Source organism: Nymphaea colorata, chromosome 5 (assembly GCF_008831285.2).
Source record: "Nymphaea colorata isolate Beijing-Zhang1983 chromosome 5, ASM883128v2, whole genome shotgun sequence".
NCBI lineage: Eukaryota > Viridiplantae > Streptophyta > Magnoliopsida > Nymphaeales > Nymphaeaceae > Nymphaea > Nymphaea colorata.
The window spans coordinates 22,856,741-22,881,449 of record NC_045142.1 but is presented as its reverse complement, the minus strand read 5'-3'; the positions used below and the strand labels follow the sequence as shown (position 1 = coordinate 22,881,449).

The 24,709-nt window shown below is 36.0% G+C and overlaps 2 protein-coding genes across 12 annotated transcripts; one reads left to right on the top strand and one right to left on the bottom strand.

Annotated features, from left to right (window-relative positions):
• Nucleotides 1–3,737: 3,737 nt before the first annotated feature.
• Nucleotides 3,738–14,668, bottom strand: LOC116254505 (uncharacterized). Of its 11 annotated transcripts, XM_050078002.1 has the most exons (12): nt 14,604–14,668; nt 11,696–11,805; nt 11,397–11,546; nt 9,113–9,794; nt 8,896–8,980; nt 7,689–7,776; nt 6,395–6,585; nt 5,292–5,424; nt 5,063–5,199; nt 4,658–4,732; nt 4,354–4,473; nt 3,738–4,104 (listed from the first exon to the last, which is right to left on the bottom strand). In XM_050078002.1, the coding sequence occupies exons 3-12, from the start codon at nt 11,539–11,541 to the stop codon at nt 4,060–4,062; spliced, it is 1,701 nt and encodes a 566-aa protein (XP_049933959.1). In that variant the 5' UTR covers nt 11,542–11,546; nt 11,696–11,805; nt 14,604–14,668; the 3' UTR covers nt 3,738–4,059. The 11 variants fall into 11 exon arrangements, with proteins under 11 accessions (XP_049933959.1, XP_031485791.1, XP_031485796.1 ...); XM_031629931.2 differs by having other exon boundaries at nt 11,397–11,805; XM_031629936.2 differs by lacking the exon at nt 11,696–11,805 and having other exon boundaries at nt 14,604–14,640.
• A 5,577-nt stretch (nt 14,669–20,245) lies between these two features.
• LOC116254329 (alkaline ceramidase-like) lies at nt 20,246–24,565 on the top strand. Its single transcript, XM_031629667.2, has 2 exons — nt 20,246–21,066; nt 23,888–24,565. Exons 1-2 carry the CDS (start codon nt 20,810–20,812, stop codon nt 24,399–24,401), a joined length of 771 nt encoding a protein of 256 aa, XP_031485527.1. The 5' UTR covers nt 20,246–20,809; the 3' UTR covers nt 24,402–24,565.
• Nucleotides 24,566–24,709: the final 144 nt, after the last annotated feature.

The window sequence follows — 24,709 nt, the reverse complement described above, 5'->3', positions numbered from 1 at the left end:
CCCACATGTACTGTATAAAAGGTTTTGAGAGATTTTGTGATAGAGTAGCCTTGGTACTATAAATATGCTGTAATCTGCACCATGATTGCCATCTCTCTCTCTCTCTCTCTCTCTCTCTCTATATATATATATATATATATATATATATATATATATATATATATATATATATACTTCATGGCATGTACGGACTTGTTTGCACAATTGTTATCAGCATCAAGCTCTCAGTCATTTACAGCATCTTAATATGTTTAATCATCTTCAGCATAGATTGTCAGGTTTTGTATGTCATAAGGTTGATGGCTTACAGTTGATAATTATTATATTGGTTGCTCAAAATCAGGTCACACAAATTATCTGGGTTGAACTTTCAATTCATGAATTTAGCAAGCATGTCCCATTAACCATGTCATCTTCGATATTGGTAGTGATTGTATGACCCCGGCAAATTTAGTTCATCAAGCATAAACTAATCAGCCACAAAGAGAAGGCCTAGTGTAGCAAGTATCCGTGTGATCGCCTATGGATCTATTTCAAAGATTGGAGCAGATTTAAAGAACAATAATTCTAATGTTTCATGAATCTGATTTAGTCTTTTATGTCAAACAACCCACTAGCTCTATTGTTTTACCTAGTCAGAGCAATGTCAAACAACCCACTAACTCTATTGTTTTACCTAGTCAGAGCAAAATATAATGTATAGAATCTATGTTGAACTATGTGTAACAGGAGGGGTGGAGCTAAGATTTTTTTTTTCTAAGAGGGTTCAAAATTTTCACAAGATTGAACAGAAAATTTTGTAAGTTTTATATGGTGATATTTAAGGTTTTAAAAATTGAAGGGGGCCAAGGCCCCTGCCAGCCCACTGACTCCTAAGAGAAACATTTTACACATGAAAACTGGTATGAAGCTGGTTATATGCACCACCCAAGTACATAATTATTGGTGCATTGACTTTTATATTGTCCAGACTGCCCCTAGCCTATCAAAAGAAAAACTTCCTTTTAAAAAATTTTAAAGTGGTTACAATGCTCTAAAATCCCTTTGATACATACTTGTTGCCTATACTAAGGTGGTGCATGCAATGTGGTCTATATATAGTTGGAGGGCCTTTTCAGTGTTTGGACCTAGGGCTGCATAATGAGCTGAGCCAACTTGGGTTTGACTCAAACTCCCTCGAAAAAACTTGGTTCGTGCTCGGCTAGTTTATAAACGAGCCGAGTTCGAGCTTACAAAGATACTCGAAACGATAAACGAGTCGAGTTTCAGGAACTTGACTTGTTTATACTCGACTCGACTCGACTCACAAACCGGTATTCTATGTAATATTATCAAAACCAGTTTCATAAGTTACTCGAGTTAAACAAGTTAAAAGAGTTACACAAATTGATGCTTACACGAGTTAACGCCTAAATGAGTTAAATGGGTTAAACGGGTCGAGTTCGAGTTTGATTTTGTGTAGTCGAGTCGAGCTTGGACTTGCTATAAGGAGCTCGACTCGAGTTTGAGCCGAGCATGAACTCGAGTTTTTTGAGCCAAGTCGAGCTTGAGCTGGCCAAGCTCGAGCTTGTGCTGGCCAAGCTCGAGCTTGACTTGGCTTGTGTGGAGCCGTATAAATTGGTCCAAAACATCCACCTACGTGTTGGATCCCTCACATGACATTATGTCAAGGCAGTTGTGTCTTTTTATATTTGAAATTTTTATTTATATTTTTGCACACACACACATATATATATATATATATATATATATATATATATATATATATATATATATATATATATATATATATATATATAAAGCTTCAAAGTGTATATGTAGCATCACCAAATGTGGGGAACTCTCATGCATTTACTTCAACAGTCTAATCGTGTTAAATATTTAGTAATTGGAGAAAGTTGTCTGACTTAAACTAATAATTATTGTCTTACCTTTTTGAAAAGTTGTGCAAATACCGTAAATCTGACCAGTAGTTGAATATGTTATCGCGCAGCAAAAATATTTACAAAATTGATTTTCTAGACATATATATATATAAAGTATATAAAAAATAATAACGTGGGACTCTTAACTGGCGATCAAACTGAATCAGCTTGCCAGTGAATCAATTTATCAGCCAATTCTATCTACATATATAGTCTGAACAAATGACTGCATTAATAGTTGTTGAGGTCTAACATTCATCAACCATAGCACAAAAATTTATGGCTGAGAAATCATTAACTTTATTAATAAAAGAAAAATCTGACTGAAATTAATCATTGTGTTTTTTTAATTAACGGACCGTACAATGTTAAGTTGAGTGAGATAGTTGTAATCCACGCATGGACATGCAGGCGCACACTGACTTCTCTCTTTTATTATTATCATTATTGTTGTTGTTGCTATTATTATTTTATTGTTATAATATACATGTATATATTTAAACTTGTGGTATGTTGTGAAACAGCTAAAAATTAAAAAACTGTAATCCACATAAGAACGTTAGCAAAAAAAAATTTATAATGCAACGATAATTGGCAATACTTTTAACAATCAATGGTTTACAAAACTTTTAGCGACAAATTTTAAATGTTTACCATCCAACATATTTTTAGCGACAAGTTTTAAATTTTTACCGTATGAAATCCAACATATTTGAATCTTCTTATATAGTATGAAGCAACGAAGAAATGGCCCACCTTACCCAAGGTTTTTGACACGAGCATGACAGGGCAAAATTGATGTACTGTTGTGTTACTAAGCGAGAAGAATGGCAAATGCTAGCTTCTAAGCTTAAGGAAAGCCAGCTGCAAGCCCTTTCGGAACTCATGAGTAGCAGTGTGTCAACGCCCACCAAAATGAATTTAAAATAATGAAACAGAGAGAATCAATTATGAAAAATGATGGGTTTGACTCTGCATTCTTCAACTGGAAAGTGCAGCCTGTTCAAATGATCATATGTCAATCTTCGCTCGGCACGAGCCAACTCATGCATTTAATTCCAGTAAACAGGGTATAGAGATGTCTTTATGATTATTTAATATACTTATTGTTTGTTTATATTTTTTGTAAAGCTAAAGTAAGGCAGACTTCGGCCACACTATGATAAAGACATTATATCGGAAATATATTGGCTGAGAATGCGAAGGCAGAAGTTGAGAACAAGTGCTTACTAACTTGGCTCTCAAAGGATTTTGAAATCTATAGAACTCACGCAAAATGCGTTTCAGATTGCTTTCTAACTCGGTTGTCTTTATTATTAACTCAATGAACGCAAACATTCCTGGAATTCCGCTTGCTACTTGGAAAGAGACTGTCCTGTTCCACCTGTTCCATGCAAGCAGAACAGGACGCCCTGTTCCACCACTTTGGAGAGCATCAGATGAAAACATGCTCTTTGAGGATCAATAAGAGGAATGGCTGCAACCACCTTGAACAAGTAAACAAGATGCTTTTGTCCATTTCATCTGCTGGCAATCTAAACACAATTTCGAGGATCCAAGGAAACTTTAGTTCAGCAATGAATAGAGAGGTAACGCAAATGCACCTGACAAGAAAGGTCCGCCGCGATGCAAAAATTCCAGATCTTTTTCCAAAACCCATCTTACCATTTGTATATGATAAAGTTTCACAAGACCACCAATAAAAAGAAAAACATCATTCCCATGGTTTGGCAGGCTTCCACCAGTCATCCCTCACTTAGGACAAAGCAAATGATGAACTCTCTCCTTCTCTCTCTCTCTCACACACACACATAAATGCAAGTTAAGATGTTCATCCTCCATTAACAAAGATAGCGACAAGTTGCCACCACTGTGTCTATACAAAAAGTAGGGTTAGTAGAACCAGACCCAGAACCAGAACTTTAACTGCAAACAAAAATATGTACATGTTAGCAGCTTCAGCCTTAACAAAAAGTCGCTCAGCTGCAAACCCAGATTTTTTTTTCTGCAGAAATGTTGGAAGATTCTTCCTTTCCAGCACCATGTAAAATGTCAGCTCATAATAGGAAAAGTGGGGCATACCGTCCTTTTTCAGGTAGAAGTACAAGGACAGTTTTCGTGTTACTAGCAGTACTCACGGCAACTTTTTGGGATTTTTCTTGTTGCTAACCATTGAAACCTGTTCAGAAAAAATAAACAAAGTTGGCACGTTATAGTCACTGTTTGAAGAGCAACCTAACCCAGACTCTGCTCATGCTACCGTGTTGCAAGTCTCGGGCTCGGGGCACTGTACTGGTCAAGTCAGTCAGCAGTTGGTAAAGAATCTCACGCAAGCCATTAAAGCCCATGAACAATACAGACCCAGAACCCTGAGGCACAGGCGAACACAGAATTTCTAGTACTTTGAGCAGTTGTGGTAATTACTCACAATACAGGATCTCCATTCATATTTTGAGCGCTTCCCTTCCATATCTTCAGACTCCGATTGGCTGCAAACATGGTGAAATAGGGGCAGTAGCACGGCAGCATCAAGTGCTGCATACTCGATCTGTTAATCATTGATTATTCGCATCAGTTATATGGTTTTGCAGTTCAAAAGAATTAGTGACTTTTCTATCAATTGGTATAACCTCATTGAAGTAACATAGATTAATAATGTCACAGAAACTTAGCTATGCGAAACAATCTTGACAGATGAAATCAAAAAAATAATTTTAACAAAATAAATGCACCTGGCTTGGACTTAAAGGCCGTTGGTTCCAATTGCTGTCGCGCCTTCCCTTGTTCAAGCCAGAACCTAGAATTTTCTGCCATAAGAAGAAAAAGGTTAGGTTAACCTTCATCCCGAGTTTCACAAACTTCATAGTTTTTTTTTTCCAAAATTTGCACGGACCATTCAGAATGTAGTAGCAAATTTGAGAAGCCATTCCTCTTATATTTTTAAAAAATCCTAACTTCCTTTACATTTTTCTTTTTCTTAACTTTACAGAGGACAATCCTTGATAAATGCACAGCAATGTCCAAATTTTGGATTTATGATAGAAACTTGGGCAACACATAAAGTCATAAAACACCAACATCAGACACATATTGCAGTATTAATCAGGGTAATTGACAGGCCCCTGACAAAACTATACCTTACAGAGTCCAGAGAGACCACCACTTCCCTGCTTGAACATCTTTTGGATATCTAGTAACATATCATACGACTGAAAACACTCAAGCTCTTCATAGGACTGTGTTAACTGATGGAGATCACACTGCACGTTGTATCCTATATGCCAAAATGTGGTACATTAGTCCTCAGCTTTGAGAATCGACAATGAAAAGTTCTTACTAAAAGACCTCCAATTTCTTCCTATGTACCAAGTTTTAAAATCCTGTGAGAGTGCAGAATACGCTTAAAGCAGTCATCCATAACAGCACCGCCATCTTCAGATAGCTTTAACAAGTCAAAGATCAATACTTTCTTGTCAAAAGCGATTTGCAGAATAGATACCTGTGCAGCAATCATCTGATGAGTATGCACCCAGTACAGAAGAGATGAAAGTAAATTGCAGTAACTGGGCGTCCTTATTCCATTCAAGCCACATCTACTAAAGGCTTCATCCTTCTGATTTCTCCCATGCATGGACAAGCAGCTGCATTTGTGACTTCTAGATAGACAATAAATCTTATATTGCTTTATTTGTAATTCCTACTATTTCTTGCATGAGATGACTGCCACCACGGCAAAAGAAGTTCCAGCACTTGTAAACTTGCCACTACCCTTTTAACCATGGTGCCAGGCTGTCTTTCCTAGGTAGGAGAAAGTACCCAACCATGCCTCAGTCCCCATATATGTTTCCCTCCTAACCACTCAAAAGCTGCTAAAGAAGGCACTGATTCATATTGATATAGATGCATCATCTGATACTGTACATGCTATCTGCAACACGTTTTTTTTTAGTGCTTAGCTGGCACGGGATTTCCTTTCAGAAAATGAGATTCAGAATTATATGAAATTTGAGTTGTTTTGTTGATGCATTTCAATTTTTTCCTTCAAATAAGTTCGCCATTTTCAGGTTGGAATAAGAAAAATGTGTTCCTGTTACGCAGCCTCAGTTGACTGCAGATTGTTTTGTAGTTGCCTAGATTATCGTTTTAGCAAAAACATCTTAAAACAGGAGAAGCACAAGATTATCAAGATAATAATCTGACACGCAATGATTGTGTAGATTAAGTTTGCAACATGTGGAACAAGGACAGGAAAGGAACTACATAAGATACAGACAATAGGCTAAATGAATTTGATGCACACTATTTTCTGTTACTGCGACAAACTATTGTTAACATGAAGCTCAAATACTAGCCAAAGCAGGGGAAACGGAAGAGGCAAGAAACAAGCAACAGTATGCAGCATAGGATATAAAATAAAAACAAGGTGATATTTCATACGAAGAACTGTACACTGTGATTATAGAACCCACCTTATTGGGCTTACTACCCTTGACATAATTAGCTCTCCACTCACAATCCATACCAATAACCTTTTTCCCCTCAAGACAAGTAGTGGCATCAAGCAATGCATCCACTGTGTCAACCCATATAACATCCTCCATTGAGATCAAGTCCGAAAGACACAAATATCGAGCTTTAGAAGGACAAGCTTCAGTGACTGCTGCATGAAGTGAACGTCATAAGCCAAACCAAAAGCATATGATTCACAAATCAGAGCACAAGCATTCACCCTTTGATGTCCCCTCCTACCCCCCCACCCCCAACCACCCAAAAACCCAAAAAAAAAGGAAGAGAAAAGGAACACACTAATACACACGAGCTATTAAGGTTTACAAGAAGCAGGGAAAAAAAAATCACAGAACATGACATAGCCTATAAAATAGTTCTACTCAAATTGATCAAACGAGCTATGAAGGAAAGCATGTGCTAGAACCAGAATAGTTCAACTAAGAATCAGACCCATAACAAAGAAAAAAAAGATTCTCATTATTCTATTGGAAAGCGGTTTCTTGAAAGCATTTCAAAGTACACAAACAACACAAGTGCCACAGAAATATCATAGGTGCTCACAATATCTTAGCTTATTTTCAGTAAACAGCCCCACAAGAACTTCCCAGAGAAGTAATGTTATACTCCTGGAGATATGATTTCAATGATACAATAAACATGTTGTCCAAGATAACGCCAGGGAATATTTCCTTGTACTGGATCACAAATGGAGCAAACAATGCACTCAAATGTGAATTCACAGAGTATGTTACTTTTGGTACAGGTGTCAACGGGAGTACTCTGATAAAAAGATAGTACTCTGATAATCTGAAGTGAACATGCACAGAATAGACCCACAGAGATATAGACAAACAACTTTCACTAACTAGACAAAGACTGCATTATCTATGTTTACCAGCATCAAGCACAGCAAACCCTATTTTCATGAATATCGTGATCTACTTCATATTGGACATGCTATGGCCACTTGACTTCTTTCATTCCTAGTAGGTTCTTTTGTGATCTGTCTAACTTTTGTCATGTAGGCCACTATATTCAATTTGTTTCATCTAAAATAAGCCATTATCAAAATGACCATGAATTCAACCTGTTAAATCTGAAGCACAAGACTCATCAAACTAGTTTTGTTCCACCATATTAGACATAAGTAGGCAAAGAAGAAAAACCAAAATATGATCAAGGATCAGTGTTTCCGATCAGCAACAGAATTTCCCCTTCAACAGGTCAAGCCGAATAAAAAACACAGGGCCTTACCTGCTGCTTGTTGAAATCCATCAAGTGAATACTTCTCACATAGTTCAGCCACCTTCTCACTATATCCAGATTCTAACGCCAAGTAGACCTTCATATTAGGAAATAAACAAAAATTTAAGTAAGCAGACTAAACGAAAAAAACTAAAAAGGGAAGCAAGCACCTGAAAATAGCACCATTAAAATTAAGGTTCAAAAAGATCCATACAAAGCAACAAATGCAACGTATAATTACAGAGACAAGTTGCAACTTGCAAGGATTGATTCTCTGGTAAGCAAAACTTCACTTTATTTTCGTAGTACGTGTTCACAACAAACCCCATTTACAGACTAAAGTACACACACAAGTTGCATGTACACCCACATAAGAAAAGAGAAAAAGAAAGAAGCAAATAAGAAAGCTTAAACTGTCAACTGCCTTGCCAAGAGAGAGAGAGAGAGAGAGAGAGGGGATAATGATGCTGATGCCCCACACTGTGCATCACAACCTTCATCACTGACAGACATAAACAGCAAAAGATGGAAGGAAAAGAGAAAATCTGCATGAGGGTTTATGCTTTTACCAAGAAATCCATAGACATCACTCGCAAGAAGTGACCAAGGCAATCCCCCATAGTTAAGTACTTCCACTGGATAACAATGTTGGTGTTCCTTGTTTGTGTGATTTCTCATAAAAAGAACCTCCAGAAATTTGCCACATAGGCATCATTAACTATAAAAATTAATATTCAGATGCCCAAACACCAACTCCTCAGTCAACTAGATCACACTGGCTCCAAACTAAACGTAAATCCAGAACAGGTACTGCCATCTTATACTAAAAACTTCAAGCACATACAATGTCTAAAAAACACAGATCCAGTGTAACCACTAGCAATTTAGAGGAAGAATGTCATGATTGGAACAATATAACAAGCGCATGTCACAAGTCCACCAGCAATACATGCACTTGAATTGCAACAAGGTTGAAGCACTCATGTCCTAGTAATCACGCCAGCAAGAACTTATTCAGCAAGAATCTTCAGAAAAGAAGTTTGATAGAATTCCTAGAAGAACAGAAATCATAGTCGACCATGAATGGGTAGGGTAGAGAAACTAAGAATTGACCCCCGACCATAATGCTATTTCAATGAAAAGGTTTATCACCCGAGCATTTGATTTCAACAAAAATTTTAGCTGCTGTGAGATTGTAAATATGGAAAAAAGATACCAAGTACTCCACAAGCTGAAGATCATCATTGGTCTTCATCTCTGCAGTTTCCCAGAATCCTTTCTCTACAAGTTTCTTTATTGACCTGCAGGACACAGCGTACTCAATTACAAGTGCCAAATTCAAGAAAGTGAAAAGAGAAAACAATGAATTCAAGTTGGTATGGGCTACATCACAAATTAAGACAAAGTAGAGAAATAAAGTATAAAATGTGCACCTCTCCTTGTAAAGACGCCATGCATCTGGAAACTCCTGTTTTAGATCATTTGTTTTTATCATGATATAAGCATGCTTCAACAAATCCATATCAATGTACTTTTGAATGAGCAGACACAACATCGGCTTGCCCATGAACTTTGCCCACTTTTCTGCTGCTCTAAATTGTTTATTCTCCACCATTGCAAAAAGAAATGACTGACTGCACTGCCTGATGGAAAACTTTTCTAACAGAGACACAGCAGTGGTGTAGGATTTTGATTCCACTAACTGAATGATATACTGTTCAATAAAGGAATTGACAGTACACAGGCTACTATCATAAAGTTCGTAATCATAAAAAGCTTTTCCAATGTCTTCCATCTTTACATCAAATGACTCTAGTATCTTCACAAGAATGCGCTCTTCATGGATAACATAGCAAGCAAGTATATCAAGAAATAACCGTGCAGCAATGTTTTTCGCAACAGAACAATCTGAACGTGATTTGTATGCAGCTTCTAAACGATTCATGGAGGATATTAACAAGTGACTAAAACCCTCTGCATAAAGATGCCCATGTAAAGGCAAGATATAGAGGCACTTCACAACAAAGGTAACCGGCCCTGGTTGGGGAACGTTACGCAATGCTTTCAGAACTTGCTGTTGAAGAAATCTAAACTTTGTTGTTGCTTTGAGTGTACCTATAAGGGAGAAGCATCAAGCATCAGGAACATCCAATTAATCTGACCATGCATATCCGATATACAAGTAGGTTAACTAAGTATTCAGTTGCTAAGAACCCTCATAAATATTCAAGGCCAAAAAAAAAAATCATATTTGAACATACAAGGCACAATCCTGCTGCTCTTTCATAGCAAATGAATCATGATGGAACTCATCCATAGATCTAAATTCATAGAAGAAACATCTCAGCCACATAGAGCCCACGTGTTCTGGTTTTCCCCTTATATGATGCTTCATAAGTTCATAACATAGATAGGACCAATATAAACAATTTATAGAAGGCACAGAGAATTAGAACACACATAAGGAAGCAAAGATGCTATGACTAAATAAATGCAGGGATGTGCAGGAAGCTAAAAAACCCTCGGGAGAAACAAACGAGAAAATGCTATCACCATTTCAGTATGCTCTTCCAGTTTCTTCGAATAAGAGGCATTCAATATTGTTTCTTTCAGTTGAGAAGAGAGAAAGAGATTTTGACATACTTCTTAAAATGTTGTCCCAGGAAAGAGTATAAGATTCTTCGCCTGAACCAAATTGGTGAAATGATCATTGACTCGAACATAGAGCATTATTTAAGAACCAAATAACTGTCTAGGGTCCATAAACATTGCAGTAAACTGCAAACAAGTCTACCGTGAAACAGATTCTAAAGGGCTAGAAAATAATAACAAAGCTATGTCGTTTAACTTAGTAAGTAAAAAAGAAATTGGTCTTATTTGGTTGCTTTTACCATCTATTATTACATAAGAATTGATAAAGATCATCTCCAATCAATTGCTTCTCCTGGAGAATTGTCTAAGCAACTTCCAGCATGCACATAGGCAAGCTTTCCCTAAGAGCAGATTATCATACCTAAGCTATGTCCTAACAAGTGTCCTGGGAACCAGGACTGGTTGACTCAACGACTTCATTGAACTGACCAAACACCAGGTCATGGTCATGAACTTATGATTAGTCCAAGAAGTAAGAGGCAGGTAAGAGAAAAAGAAACTGAATTACCCACCTGCATGCTAACAAGAAAACCTTGAACCCTTCTAAAAGAAGGAGATCAGTTAAAAGAAGGAAGCTTTTGCTTTACTCAAGCAATGGAAATTTAGGACCCCAAATGCAATCAACCTCTTACGTAATATAGTCGTTTTTACCAGTTCAGGCAACAAGGCAGCCCATTTCTGATGGTTCAAGCAACAGACAACTTATTTCATTTTTTAAGCCATTGGCTAATACTCACATTCGCTAAATGTACATATAATGAGAAAAAAAAAGGATTAAAAAATAAAATTTATGATCATAGCAAAATGCAAAATGAACCATAACAATTTAATGAAAAAGGAGGAAAACATATTCAGCAGATTACCATCAATTTTAATGTGTGATTTCCATTTGACCAAAAAGAGAAAGGCCAAATGATTTACATACAAATGGAAAGAAGCATAAAGCAGCAGGGTCAGTTTACTCAGGATGTAACCTAATAAATACAATCTCCCCTTCATAAATAAGATATGTAGCCCCAAAAAACAATTGATTGCAACAAACTAGTCAAAGTAATTATCCATTACCTCGTGCATAGCATTCCTTCAAAAGGTACACAAAAACAACTGGAGAAGTGTAGGATAAATCTGAAAAGACATGACCAATGATTGTTCCATTCTCAAGCTCTTTCTTTTGATTTTGTCCAGAACCATCTGCTTTCCGCATGCCCATTGGAGCTTCAAAAGAGGAGACCATCATTAGGAAGAAATAATGATGTAATTGTGCAATACCAAATTACCAATTGCTGCTCAAGACAAAAGGACATTAACAGACAGAGACACAAAAGGCATATATGCGTAGATCACTTTTAAGCACAGAAATATACCTCAAGCAGGTGAAAAAGGAAGAGGAAGAGCTGGAGAAGGAGAGAAAAAAACTGACATGTAACTCATATAAAATGTAAGCATCTGGCTTGACCAATTGTCAGAGTTGTTCCTTGAAATATGAAAAAACATTGGACAAGCAAAGTTAAAAGCCTTGGCAAAAAAGTGAAACAACTGTAATCAATCTAAGGCAGTTCTTCCATTGATTTTGACATGGCAGCCATAAGTAATTGGTGAATCTGACTAATCAATTATTTAAGGCAAAAAGGAAAGATAGCTAAACCTATGAACAAGTTAACAGACATGTAATTATACTACATAAATTGGAAACATTATTATTTGATGCAATCCATATACAAAGCACATACCATTATGACCATCAATATGCTGGACATATTGGAAAAATACCAATGTTATGATTATAAATATATTGGACATATTGGAAAAGTACCCAATGTTACCAATATTTTAGAGACAGTCAATATGACAAATATAAAGGCATTTTCGTGCCCCATATCCATAGATATGTGTAAATAGCTAATATCACGTCAATGATGAGGTAATGATACTTTCATCATTTTTTAGAAGAACATTTTGTATATATGAAATGCACAGCCACAGACATCACCAATATTTTAACACTATCTCAATATTATCCTATTTCAAAGCAAGCCAATGATATGCTAAATATCACATTTTTTTCAAAATATCAAAAACAATAGGAACTTTGTGTATTGCAGCATCATGATGAGGTACTCTCAATATTTCCTGAGACATTGAAAGAGTCCATTTGCCAACATGTTAAAGCATGTAATTTTCTCCTTTCTTTTTTTTATGTTTCCAGAAAAGTATCACATTGATGCAATAAATTTTGACAACATCATGATATTAGTATCATTTCAAAGAAAAAACATTTTGATATATTCAACACACCAACATTACGAACATCTCTACCGCCATTTCTAAGTTAACCAATAATATGCAAAGTATCCTGATTTTTCGAAATCCCAAAAAATGAAAACCTGTCCATTTAGATATTTAATGAGAATATTCCCAATATTTTCCTGAGACTTAAAAAAAAAAGAAGCTCCCTGCTTCACAATTGTAAAGCATGTAATTATTCTCATTTGTTCCTTTTATGTTATCAAAAAGTTATTTGCTTGTTTCTTGATATTTTTGCAAGCAATATGCTAGAAAACCTATCATCTCGTGACTGTTTCTGTGTTCTCCTTATGATTTTTAAGCTTCAAATCTTCCAACATTTTTCCAATGATTTCCCAAGAAAAACCACATCTGAGAAAAACCTTGCCTATAAATTGCCATGAACAATACTTGTGACTATGATTCTAAGTGCATGCTTTCTGTATCCATTATCTTTTAATTTATAAAAAAAATATTATTCTTTCTTTATACTTTTGGAAAAAAACACCACAAACAATTAGTTCTTTTTTTTTTTTTTGCTTTCTAGAACTTTTAAGATTTTTCTAAGAAAAACACCTCATGAAAAGCTCCTAACAGTATGGCAGAAGAACACCAACCAGAAGAGTGAAGCCATTCAATAGTAGAAAAAGATGCAATATACGTGTTTTTTTGTAATTTAATACAGCAAGAATTTGATGCATGGCCCATTAATGAAATAAAAAAACCATAAGTAAATTACAAATCTATTAATGGCCCGATTTCAAGTCACTGCATGAGCTGTGCAGCACCTAAATCCTTATCAACCTTCCGGAGTATGAGGTAGAACTTTGGGGAACACATCAAAACTGTGGCAGTGGTATTGATAACGGAGAAGTATTTCCATAAACTTAGGTACTACCTTAATAAAGGCATACTTGAGCATGTAACACATCAATTGAAAACCATCGAATTTCTGACCAATTTTTCTCTACCTTTGCATTCTCAACATAATTCTATGCCGGAAATAATCGTTCCGCAGAATCATAAGACCTCCCTAGAAAAATGTAGAAGTTCCCTTAACTACCCTTTCGTATGATGTTTTTAAACAACAAAGAAGCTGCTCTTAGGATGGGAGACCTGGCTTTTCAGGACAAGCTGCCAAACCTACGGTCGCCTACTGAGCAATGTAAAACCCTCAGGTGAAAGCTCTGCGACCCCAGGAGCCTTCTCCCAGGCGAACGCTTCAGGTGCGAATCCAATGAACAGCCAGCGACCTACTGGACAAGACTCTACCACTTATTCTAACCCCTTCATTTGCGGCTTTTTGTAACTTTCTTCCCTACATTTTACCCTTTTAAAGTTCTGACTTAGCCAGTTCTACTGGCATCTTACCGGAACCAGACAAGTCCATGCCATGAAATGAAACCCAAGGCACCAAGAAGGATCCCTTTTCAATGTCCTAAGCCCACTAAAGCTTCTATTTTTTCTTCTTCCAAATAGAGTCGTAAAATGTCAAATTCAACTTCATGTCACATGTCTCTGTCAATGTACCAACGGATGTACATAAGGGTCCATGTCGACGAACACAGACAGAAGAAACAAACCCATGAACAGGAAAACCGGAATTCCAACGCGTTAGGTAATCACAAGGCTACCAATGCACACCATGCGAATGCACTTCACGCCTCTAAACATCATTAACAGGGAAAAATGAGTACTAAAGAAAGAAACTAAAAGATATCATCGATGCTTCCCAAGAAGCTTCCACCGCAAACAAGGAGTCTTGCAGTTCAGAACTGCTAAAACCGATAAACAACTCGTCCCATAGAAGAAAAGCTCGGATGAAATTCACAGCGCCAAGAAGCTAAAGGGAATAAGACGACGATGTTGCACGGACAGTGAGTCCGGTATCATTTTAGCGTTCAAGAAATTGAATTCTTAACTTTCACAGTCACGAGAAATAAGAACAAACAACTTTTTCAAAGAAAGGGAAAATCAGGCAAATTGTACCTTCTTTGCCGCGCTACCGCCAAAAAAAAAAAACGAGAGCAGGAAAAGAACGAAGGCGGTATTTGTACCCGCATTTATTTATACACCGTGTGAATGAAGTTACATAAATACCCTCGAGCTTTTGACTTACGGTTTGTAAATCTTTTTTTCAGCAAAAGGACCTAACTTTTAGTTCAAATCACAATACAGACTTCTATTTGATAGATTTCTGCACAGCCCCTTTCCTTTTTTGGACGTAGGAAAAAAAAAAGAAAAAGCAGTCTTTGTGCCAAAACCACTGGTTAACCTTTCGGTTAATGTAAAAAAAAACTGGTTCAACCTCAAAAGCTGTTTTGTTTCTTTAAGAAAATACTTTTCTTTGCTTCATGGTTGATTTTATTGCGTCAAATAAAAAATTGGGGGATGAAAGAAGCTTGAGCGAGATACATTGAATGGCGTTCACCTATTTTTGTTTGTGAACTTTTGTATGCTTAAGTAGAAAAGACAAATGTAATTTCGTATTTGATTTCAATCTCATATTGGTAGCAAAAATATTCACATTAGATTAGTAATTGGATGCATATGTGGCTTTTTTTTTGCTGAATTTGATAAACATCTGAATTATTTGGACATTTGAATGCTATTATGGATATATGGTTTTTTACGTTTTATATGCAAATTCAACTTTGTTCTTGAATCAAGTTGAGTAACACGAAACAACGTTTTGATATGGTAATTGTCAGTGGTGGAGCTAGAATTTTTTAGTTGCAAACTTAAACAACACCAAAATATAATGCTTCAAGTTTTTTATATAGGTTAAACTAAAAGTTCAAAATTTATGAGGAAAACTTTCATTTTTTAAACATCCGGCAATTGTATATCCAGTCTAAATCCATCTGTTTGGTATAACCTTCTCTTTTATATTCTTTTCTTGTGGAAAGTATCAAACCTTGTGGTTTTTATATATATCATGTTTTTCATTGTCATTAAAAGGGTAATATATCATATTTATGTAAATTAAATAAGGCTTATATCTTCATATGGAGATGGCGCAATGTGGGTTCAATCAGATCAATTCATCATAGAGAGTTGCTTGAAGAGGACTCATCTCAGCGTTGTTTTCCTCTTTTTGTCTTTTGTTCGGTGAGTCGGGTTTCTCACTATCTAGAAGAAGGTCAGAGCCTTCACTCAACCCCTTATCTTGTTGAAACTTATCAATTGAGTGTAGATACTCACTTTCTCTTTAAAAAGTGTTTTGGTTGTGAGATATATCTTTATCCAACATCTTCTATCACGTCGAACACATTAAAAAAAAAAAAGTAAATGTCAACAGATCTTGTATTACATTGATCTCTATCAATAGACCTTCTAAAAAACCAAACCATATAATAGTAAGCACAAGCGCTACAAAAACATATGTTTTGATATCCTGCATTAACAATCCTCATTTGTCTAACAAATATATGATTAGATGCAACATATATATATAGTTGTAAATCACTTGTATTTGTATATTGAATCATTGACTAAAATGGACATGTACAACATCTAGTAGATGAGATACTCTTGCCCCTAATATGAGAAAAAGCAAATGCCCCTTCCTATTTTTTGGGGGTACTTGAGCATATAAATTGCCTTTTTTAATCTGTTATATTTCATCTTGGATCTCATATGTACATAATCTAACTCTAACTCTTCTATTTTGTGTTATGAAACAAAAGAGGAATATATACAGATATATTTAAAGGAAACAACAATGTGGAAATACCATAAAACACACTATTTCTACACACTTGCTTTAAAAAATAATTTTGGTTGTCAAATAGTGACATATGTCTTTAGCCAACATCTTCTGTCACATCGAACACCGTGAAAAAAAAAAAAGAAAAAAAAAAAGAATGTAAATAGATATTGGATTACGATTGACCTCTACCAATAGACCTGCTAAATAGCCTAAAGCAATTAGCACATGCGCTACAAAAACATATGATTTGATATCTTGCATTGAAAATTCTCACTTATTTAACAAATATATGATCAGATGTTTTATATATTTAGTTGTAAATCACTTGTATTTGTATATTGAATCCTTAACTAAATTGGACACGTACAACTATCAAGTAGATGAGATACTCTTGCCCCTGATATATATAAGAAAAAGTAAACCCCCCTTCCTTTTTTTGGGGTTCTTGAGCTTATACATTTCAGTTCTTTAATATGTTATCTTTCACCTTGGATTTCATTGGTACATAATCTCAACTAACTCCTTTATTTTGTGTTAAGAGTTCAAAAAGAAAATATTGCTAGATAAATGTATATATATAGATATACTTAAAGAGATTTATTATGGCACTATTTCTTGGAACGCTCTTTCACAATCGGAATCTCTTCAGGTTTACATGTGGACTCGTGCAGGCAATTGCCCTCACAGTCGTACATAATTTATTTATTTATTTATTTGCATATTGTTTGCTTCAAACAATTTGCTTGTTGGTGCTCCTAAGATATTTCATTATGAATGGTCTATGATCTATTGAATTAGTAGATATCAATAAAAAATTTCTGGCTCCACTACTATACCTGCTGAGGCATGAACTTAAAACAACTTATATATTATGGTTTAACATGAAAAGGCGAGGCTTTGTTTATAACTTGACGTAACTGCTTGGAGTCCAATGGCCAATTGTCACGGTCATTTGTTGCGTGTCATAAGGAGAGGAGTAGCACCTTTCACGCCTCCCCACTTTCATTTGGTACACAAATGACTGTAAAATTTGTCTTTTCAAACACAAAAATTTGGAACATGAACTCCAAAGCAGCGGTGGAGACAAGGGCAAACCCACCTTAGATTTTTTTAAAAATAAAAAATTGTATATATAAATTTTAAAATTTTTGGTTAACCTATATAAAAAAAAATTGACAAATTGCATTTCAGCTCCTGTTGCGCCTGCCAGGGGTCCGCATGGACCCTGGCCCCACCTCGAAAAGAAATTTAAAAAATTTACACGTAAATTAAAAAGAAATACATGTAAATATTAAAGGATTTCACTTGTTCTGTATAAAAAATTTAAAAAATAATTTTTCTTTTCTAGTTAAAATTTAGAAACTTTAACTCGACTTGCCTCATGAAAAATTTTTGGTTCTGCCCTTGGCCCCTGCGACAAAAAATTTATAACTCTCTCCTGCCTATGAGGACTTGTCCTCGGCTTATGTGATGCCATTTCAAGTTTCACTAGGTCAGTGAAATGTGATCAGTGGACTTTCCATAAGCTTTAAGTTTAAGTTTTGAGTTTAACCAATGGGTTTGTTTGGATATTGTATAAAGACAAAAAAATGCAGATGCAATATTGGATCTGATTAGATCCAGATTCATGCATTTGAAAGACTATCAAATAACTCAGTATCCGGCTCAAAAACACGTCGACATTTTTTTATCTAAAGGGATCTAAGATCCAACTGGTAATGACAAGAGCGAACTTTTTATTTTATATTGATATTTTTGAACAATTTTTCTCATTTACATATTAGTGCTCTTTAAAAAATTAAAATTTTACGCCTAATGTTCATTAACTAGAATTTTCTAGCCTAAATTGATCAGACGAGATGTGAGTGAATTACGTAAAGCCTGAGACAATGGACAATCTACTATCTGAGAACCGTCACTAATTATATCAACGTCACTGTAGGTCTAACAAGGGGCACATCAGTAACACAATATATGAGTTACAAAAGTTATACTTTCTTTGGAAAAGCCTGAACATGATTAAAAGGTTAAGACTAATCGGATTTGGCAAGTTTGGATTAATATGTTTCAAATGCTTAATAAATATTTTATACTTCATATTTATTTGAAATTCTTCAACCATCAAAGTTAACTAAATAAATTTAAGCATCATGGAGAATTTGACTAGAGAAATGATCGCCAAACTTTGGAATCAACTAAATACATTGGAAAACAGATCCGGTTGGATTTTGAAAAATACAAAAAATCAAGAACAAAGTGTTATATCCCAATAGCGACATCATCCTACAAATTCTTCCCATAGTTCTTTCTGAATTGCGCATAGTACTCAAAATCCTCTGCTTTTGATTATCTAATAAATCTTTTAATGAAAGTAGATTGTCTCTGCATCAATTCCACAACATCCACCCGAACTGGGGGTCGGGGAGGGGGGGGGGGGGCAATGGCCCACACAAGTTTTGACAAATTAAATTTTACTTGCCAAACTTTTTAAATATTTTTATTTGCACACACATGATTGAGTTTTGGCACTTATAATTTCTTTTCATTTTTTTTTTGTGGGTTGAGGCTTGGTATCTTGGTGGAAAAGTGGGGGCTTTCGGCTTTCTTGTCAAACAGTATGATGAAATATTCCTTCTACTCATCCAATAAAAACAAAATCTTAACTATGCCAAACGGTTTGAAATTGAAGCTGTTTGTTCTTATCAATGGCTATCTTACTTGTGGTTCTGTTCACACAATTAGTGGGAGAAGATTTGTACTTCGAATGATGCCCCACTTTTTCTGGCTGATTTATTGGCATCAATGATGCCAATATCATCATTCTCATCTTCACCTTATATGTACTCGTATTTTTTTTGTTGATGATTTAAAACATTTTTTTTTCCCTTCCAATTACACGATGTATTGGAAAACCAAATCGTTTAAATATGAAATTTGAAGTTCTTTTTTTCGATATGATATTAAGAATATGTTGATGCAAAACATATATTAAGTTGGTTATTTTTTTTTTTACTTTAATTGTGTTTTACTTTTGAGTATGTTGTAGTCCAAATATCTCACTTTCAACAATAATATTAGATGATGATAGAGACAACTTGCTTTAGTCCTCTTTCCATCAATTATTCAGTAGTAAGCAATCAATGAAAAACTCAATAATGAAAATAAAGAGAAATATAGAAAAACTTGTCATATTTGTTCCCATTTTATCTATAATTATGTATGTATGTATATATGAAAACAGGTAGCTATCAAAACTTTTTGTGTCATTATATTCCAATCATTTGAATAATCGATTTTATGAAAATAAGAAGAAAGAGATTACGTAAACAGAAATAAAAACCAATTTGTATTTTTAAAGGACCAAAATGCTCTTCCAAGGAGGAAATAAACGAGTTCCCCCAGTCAAAATCTCTTGCCCTTTTAAGAGGTAATTCCAGTTTATGTTTCATTAAAATCATACTCAGATGATTTCCATCCAATATGAAGCACAAAGGTCTGGTAGATAGCAGTTTTTCTCTCTTTCTATATATATATTGATGATTTTTGTTTTTTTGTTTTTCACATGGGACAATTCTTCTAGACGCTGATTGCCTCGGGTGACGGATATTAAAAACTTTTAGTGAGGATCGTAGATTTGTTATTTGAATATACTTGAATTACAGCATGAAGCTAATGAATTTGTAGGATAACCGAATGATTAAATCTGTCAATTTCAAATCTTCAACTTGCTAGAACCACAAAGCATATGTCCATGTCAAAATCAGGCCCTTGGATCTCAAAATTTGAGATATACACCATGAGATTTAATTTTGAACTCAAGAAGCAATCGTGGGGAAAGAGGAGAGACCAAATTCTGCCATGAAAATGGATGACCCAGAAAAATTCTCTTGAAGCGATGCTGTTTTCGACCGGTTCTGCTTATTGATGCGTCTGGCACACGGAGAGACAAGAGGTGCTTTGTCCTATTTTGCTCGACAAAAACGAAGCCTCTGGTTTTTACCTCAGAAAATTGGATCAGAAATGAAACTCAATGCTGTAAACCCCATTGATTCTCGAAGAAAAATGGGAAACAAATCTCTCTTAAAATAATAAAAGGGGCGGCAATGTCAATTTGCCACCAACCCGTCCATGGTCTCTCTTTCCCTCTCCCTTTTTTGATCATCTCCCGCCTTGGGCTGTCTCTTGCCCTAGCGAGTGAGAGAGAGAGAGAGAGAGAGAGAGCGGGACTCGCTTACCGACATATCCCGACGAAAGATTCGAGCGATCGGCCGCCGGGAGACCGGTATCTAGACGCCGGAATAAGGAGACTGAATCAGTTACTTGGGTGTGTCCTCTCTCTCTCTCTCTTTCTCCAAGCAAGAACGTCCAAGAAGTCGATCCATCACTCCAGATTTTTGGGTGTCCTTGGGATCGATTTTTTAGAGCTGCCCGTTTATTTTTATGGTCCAAATGATCTGAATATCTCGAGAAAACCCCGGAAAAAATGGAAGACATGGTGGCTTCTACCTTCTGGGGACCCGTTACGTCCACCACGGAGTGGTGCGAGAAGAATTATGCCCACTCTCCCTACATTGCGGAGTTCTACAACACGATTTCTAACATACCATGCATCGTTCTCGCGTTCGTTGGGCTCGTGAATGCGTTGAGGCAGAGATTCGAGAAGAGATTTAGCGTCCTTCATCTGTCAAATATGGTACTTGCTATTGGGAGTATGCTCTTCCACGCCACGTTACAGCAAGTGTAAGGGTCTCTTCACTTCAGTTTTTTCTTTTCGTAGTGGGGGTCAGAGGCAAACTTTGGTATCAAAGTTCTTGTGAAATTTGGGTTGTATTATTGCGCCATTTACTTTTTTCTTTGTTTAGTTTTCCTTCTGTAGGTTAGGTTGTCAATTGCATAGGTAATTCTTCAATTCGGTATTTCCAGATAGTTCTATTTGGTTATCAAATTTCTCTATCTTAACTTTTTATTGGCAGATTGTTTGCTTGACGTTACCGGATAACCTTTTTTTGCTTTTTAATGATGTGATATGTATTGGCTGTTCTTGTTGTTCACGTCTCTTGTTACAGAAATTATGGGTGCTTCTATGATGCTTCAAATCTGGAGTCTTCTGGCCATGAATCACCTTCCTCTTCTTCCCACTTTTTTTTTTCGCTCATCCTTCTTTTCTGGCCCATTCTGTGATTGGGAACTATTGTTAGTACTCCATTTTTTGCAGATCATTTCTTTTCTTCTGTGCTTCATATAACTTAAAACTGAAGTTGAATTGATCGGACCCTCATCTGAGCTTACTTGGTCAGTCTGCTGTTTGATTTGCATTGGCTTATCTTTTCTGGTGTAAGATAAATTTCTAGTCATCCAAGAAAGACAGCATAAAGTTTTGCTAATACAGTAAAAGTTTTCTTGCATTCACTGTCATGATTCTTTACGTGAAGCCGACACTTGCAAGAAAATAAATAATAGCGTAAAATTGCATCGTGCTTTTGATAACGCTTGCCTTTATCTGGAGTTGTGGCACGAACGATCATGTCTACCTCAGAAAGATCTAAAATTTTAGCACTAGTAAACATATTGACGTCTTTTCTTGAATGAAATGCTTTGGCAAATCAGGATGTCTCCATGGCTCGATTATTATGCCTATTGTATTTATATTTTAGAATGATTATTTGCATAATTGTTAGTTATCTTAGAATGGTTGTTCCTCCAGAGGCATTAGGAAATGCCAATTTGTTATCTATTTTTTTTTCTTTTAGCTTAATGAGATTAATACTGTTTTCACTTTCAGTTGAAATTTGTCGTGGAAAAATTTCCATATTGTTGGAGTATGATGGGTCATCGTGAAATTTTTTTGTTGCATCTAGAGCTTGAATGTTATATAAATTGTTTTCTTGTAGTGTGTCTAGTGCCTTAACCTCATGGTTTTGTGGAGTTCTTTCATCATCTTCTTGCTCATGGCATTTTCTTAGGATGTTGTGTATCATGCAACTTTATCTCAGGGCTGTGATCACTGAGAAATCTGTCTTGTCTGAATAGATGGTTGTTGTCAATTGTCAACATTATCAGTACACTGTTTTGTTCTATATGGAATTACTGTTCTTTATTGGAATTTGTAAAAGTTTCTCTGCAACTTTTCCTGTTCACCAGGTTCAACCTAGTTCAACCTAGAATAGCAGATGCCTTTAGTAGCATTTTCCAGACTAAGTAATGGAGTTCTTTTCTTTGACAATATAATTAAAATGTGGACCTTGTACAAGGTGCATGTGGTGTTTGAAAATACCAAGCCTGATCCATCGTGTGGTAATGCCATGATGTTGCCACAATGGTTACAAACATGTTAATCTTAACCTGCTTTAGAAGACCTTGTTGAAGTTTGATATGCTTCCTAGTTACATGTTTTTTTTTGTTAATTTTTCATTTAGTTTTATAACATTTTACAATGCGTCATGTTTTTTAGATCATTATTTGAACTCTTCTATAATAATATGGTTAGATAATCCTTTGACATGCAGAACTACCTCTTATTTTCATGATGTGTTTCGATTTTTGACATTTGGATATAGTTGACACTCATACTTGATTTATTTAGTTAAGTGCTCCAGTATTTACCTTTTGTAGCTTCTGGGAACGTTCTCACTCTCTGTCTCTATCTCTTCCATTTACATGCTATCTTGACATTGAATCTCTGTTTGCTTTATTATTATCGGTAAAAAGGTATGCTTCTAGAGAAGTTTGCCTTTGTGGTCTTAGGAAACCTTGCTGACATGTGCCACGTGTACCATCCTTTGCACTGATGGATACCATACAATTTGCTTTTGAACCGTTCCGCTACTAATATTTTGTTGATTAATTCTCTGGTGTGGTTAGACTTCCATGTCTTACTGGCACCCTAATGAGTGGTGTGGGAAAGACAAATTGTGTTAATGATGTATTTGGCATGTAACTTTGTATTATGGACCAGGTAGGCTGGGCCACTACTCCAGGAAAGGATGAAGCTTGCTTCTGAATTCTGGTTTGATTTGCAAAATGTGATGGTCAATCAGTAATGAAAAATGTTGCACCAGGTGTACCAACACCATCTAATGAAAACCTTCAGTTTTCACGTTTATGAAGGTTTCTTGGCAATTAAATTCTACGATATATAACCTATTATATCGTTGGGTGGAAAAGTATCTTGGATCATGTGTTCTTATCTCTATGTGAAAGATATTAAAGAGTTCAAAAATCAATGTTCATGTGTGCATTATTCATGGCTTGAAAAATTCATGCTTTTATGTCAAAGGCTTATGTCAAAAAACGTCCCTGAAGTAAATTAGATATGCTGGACACATCCAAAGGATCAGATTGAGAAAATGCAGATTATTCTTATGACTTCTAGGTAGATCTATAGTTCAAAAAGGAATACATGTATATCTCTGTGAATTTTTTGTGTGTCCTTGTTGCAGCCCTTGATTGCAGTTGCGCTGCTCCTGTTTCTCAGTTGATCAACATGAAAAGTGTGGTTTATTTAGTGCAAGTATGTAACCTTCCTTTATTTTCACCTGATGTTCCCAAACCATATCTTCAGACAACAGCAGAGTGATGAGACGCCCATGGTGTGGGAGATGTTGCTTTACTTATATGTCCTTTATTCTCCAGATTGGCACTATAGAAGCACAATGCCGACGTTCCTTTTTATTTATGGCGTAGCTTTTGCTATATTCCACTCGCTGGTTCGGTGCAGTCTAGGTTTCAAAGTGCACTATGTTCTCCTCTGCCTGCTATGCATCCCTCGGGTGTACAAGTACTACATGCATACAAAAGAATTACCAGCGAAGCAGCTCGCCCATCTCTACGTGGCTACGATTGGCTTCGGGAGCTTGTGTTGGCTGTTAGATCGAACTCTCTGCAAGGAAATTGCCACGTGGTACATCAATCCACAAGGCCATGCGCTGTGGCATCTCTTCATGAGCTTCAATTCTTATTTTGCAAATACATTCTTGATGTTCTGCCGCGCTCAGCAACTCGGTTGGAGCCCCCAAGTCTGCTACTTTTTGGGATTTCTCCCCTATGTCAAAATCAACAAACCAAAGACACACTGATCATTTAGAGGATCAAATCCTGGATTCTTGTTGAAATTTGGTTGTGTTCTTTGTTTCTTTGCCCTTTCTCCATTTGTTTTTCTGTATGGCAAGCAAGCAGAATGTTTTTCTGTTAGTGGGGTGTAAGAAAGTTTGTTGTTTACATGGTTCATTGTTCTATTTGATTTTGTGTGTAAGCTACTGCCGCTTGTGCTGTATCATATTATTTACAACCGTTCTTAAATTGTAGGGAGTGAAAGCTTTTGGCCTTCCTGCTGCAGCTTCATTGTAGCTTAGCAATCAATTCCTTGTTAGCCCAGGCAATACTC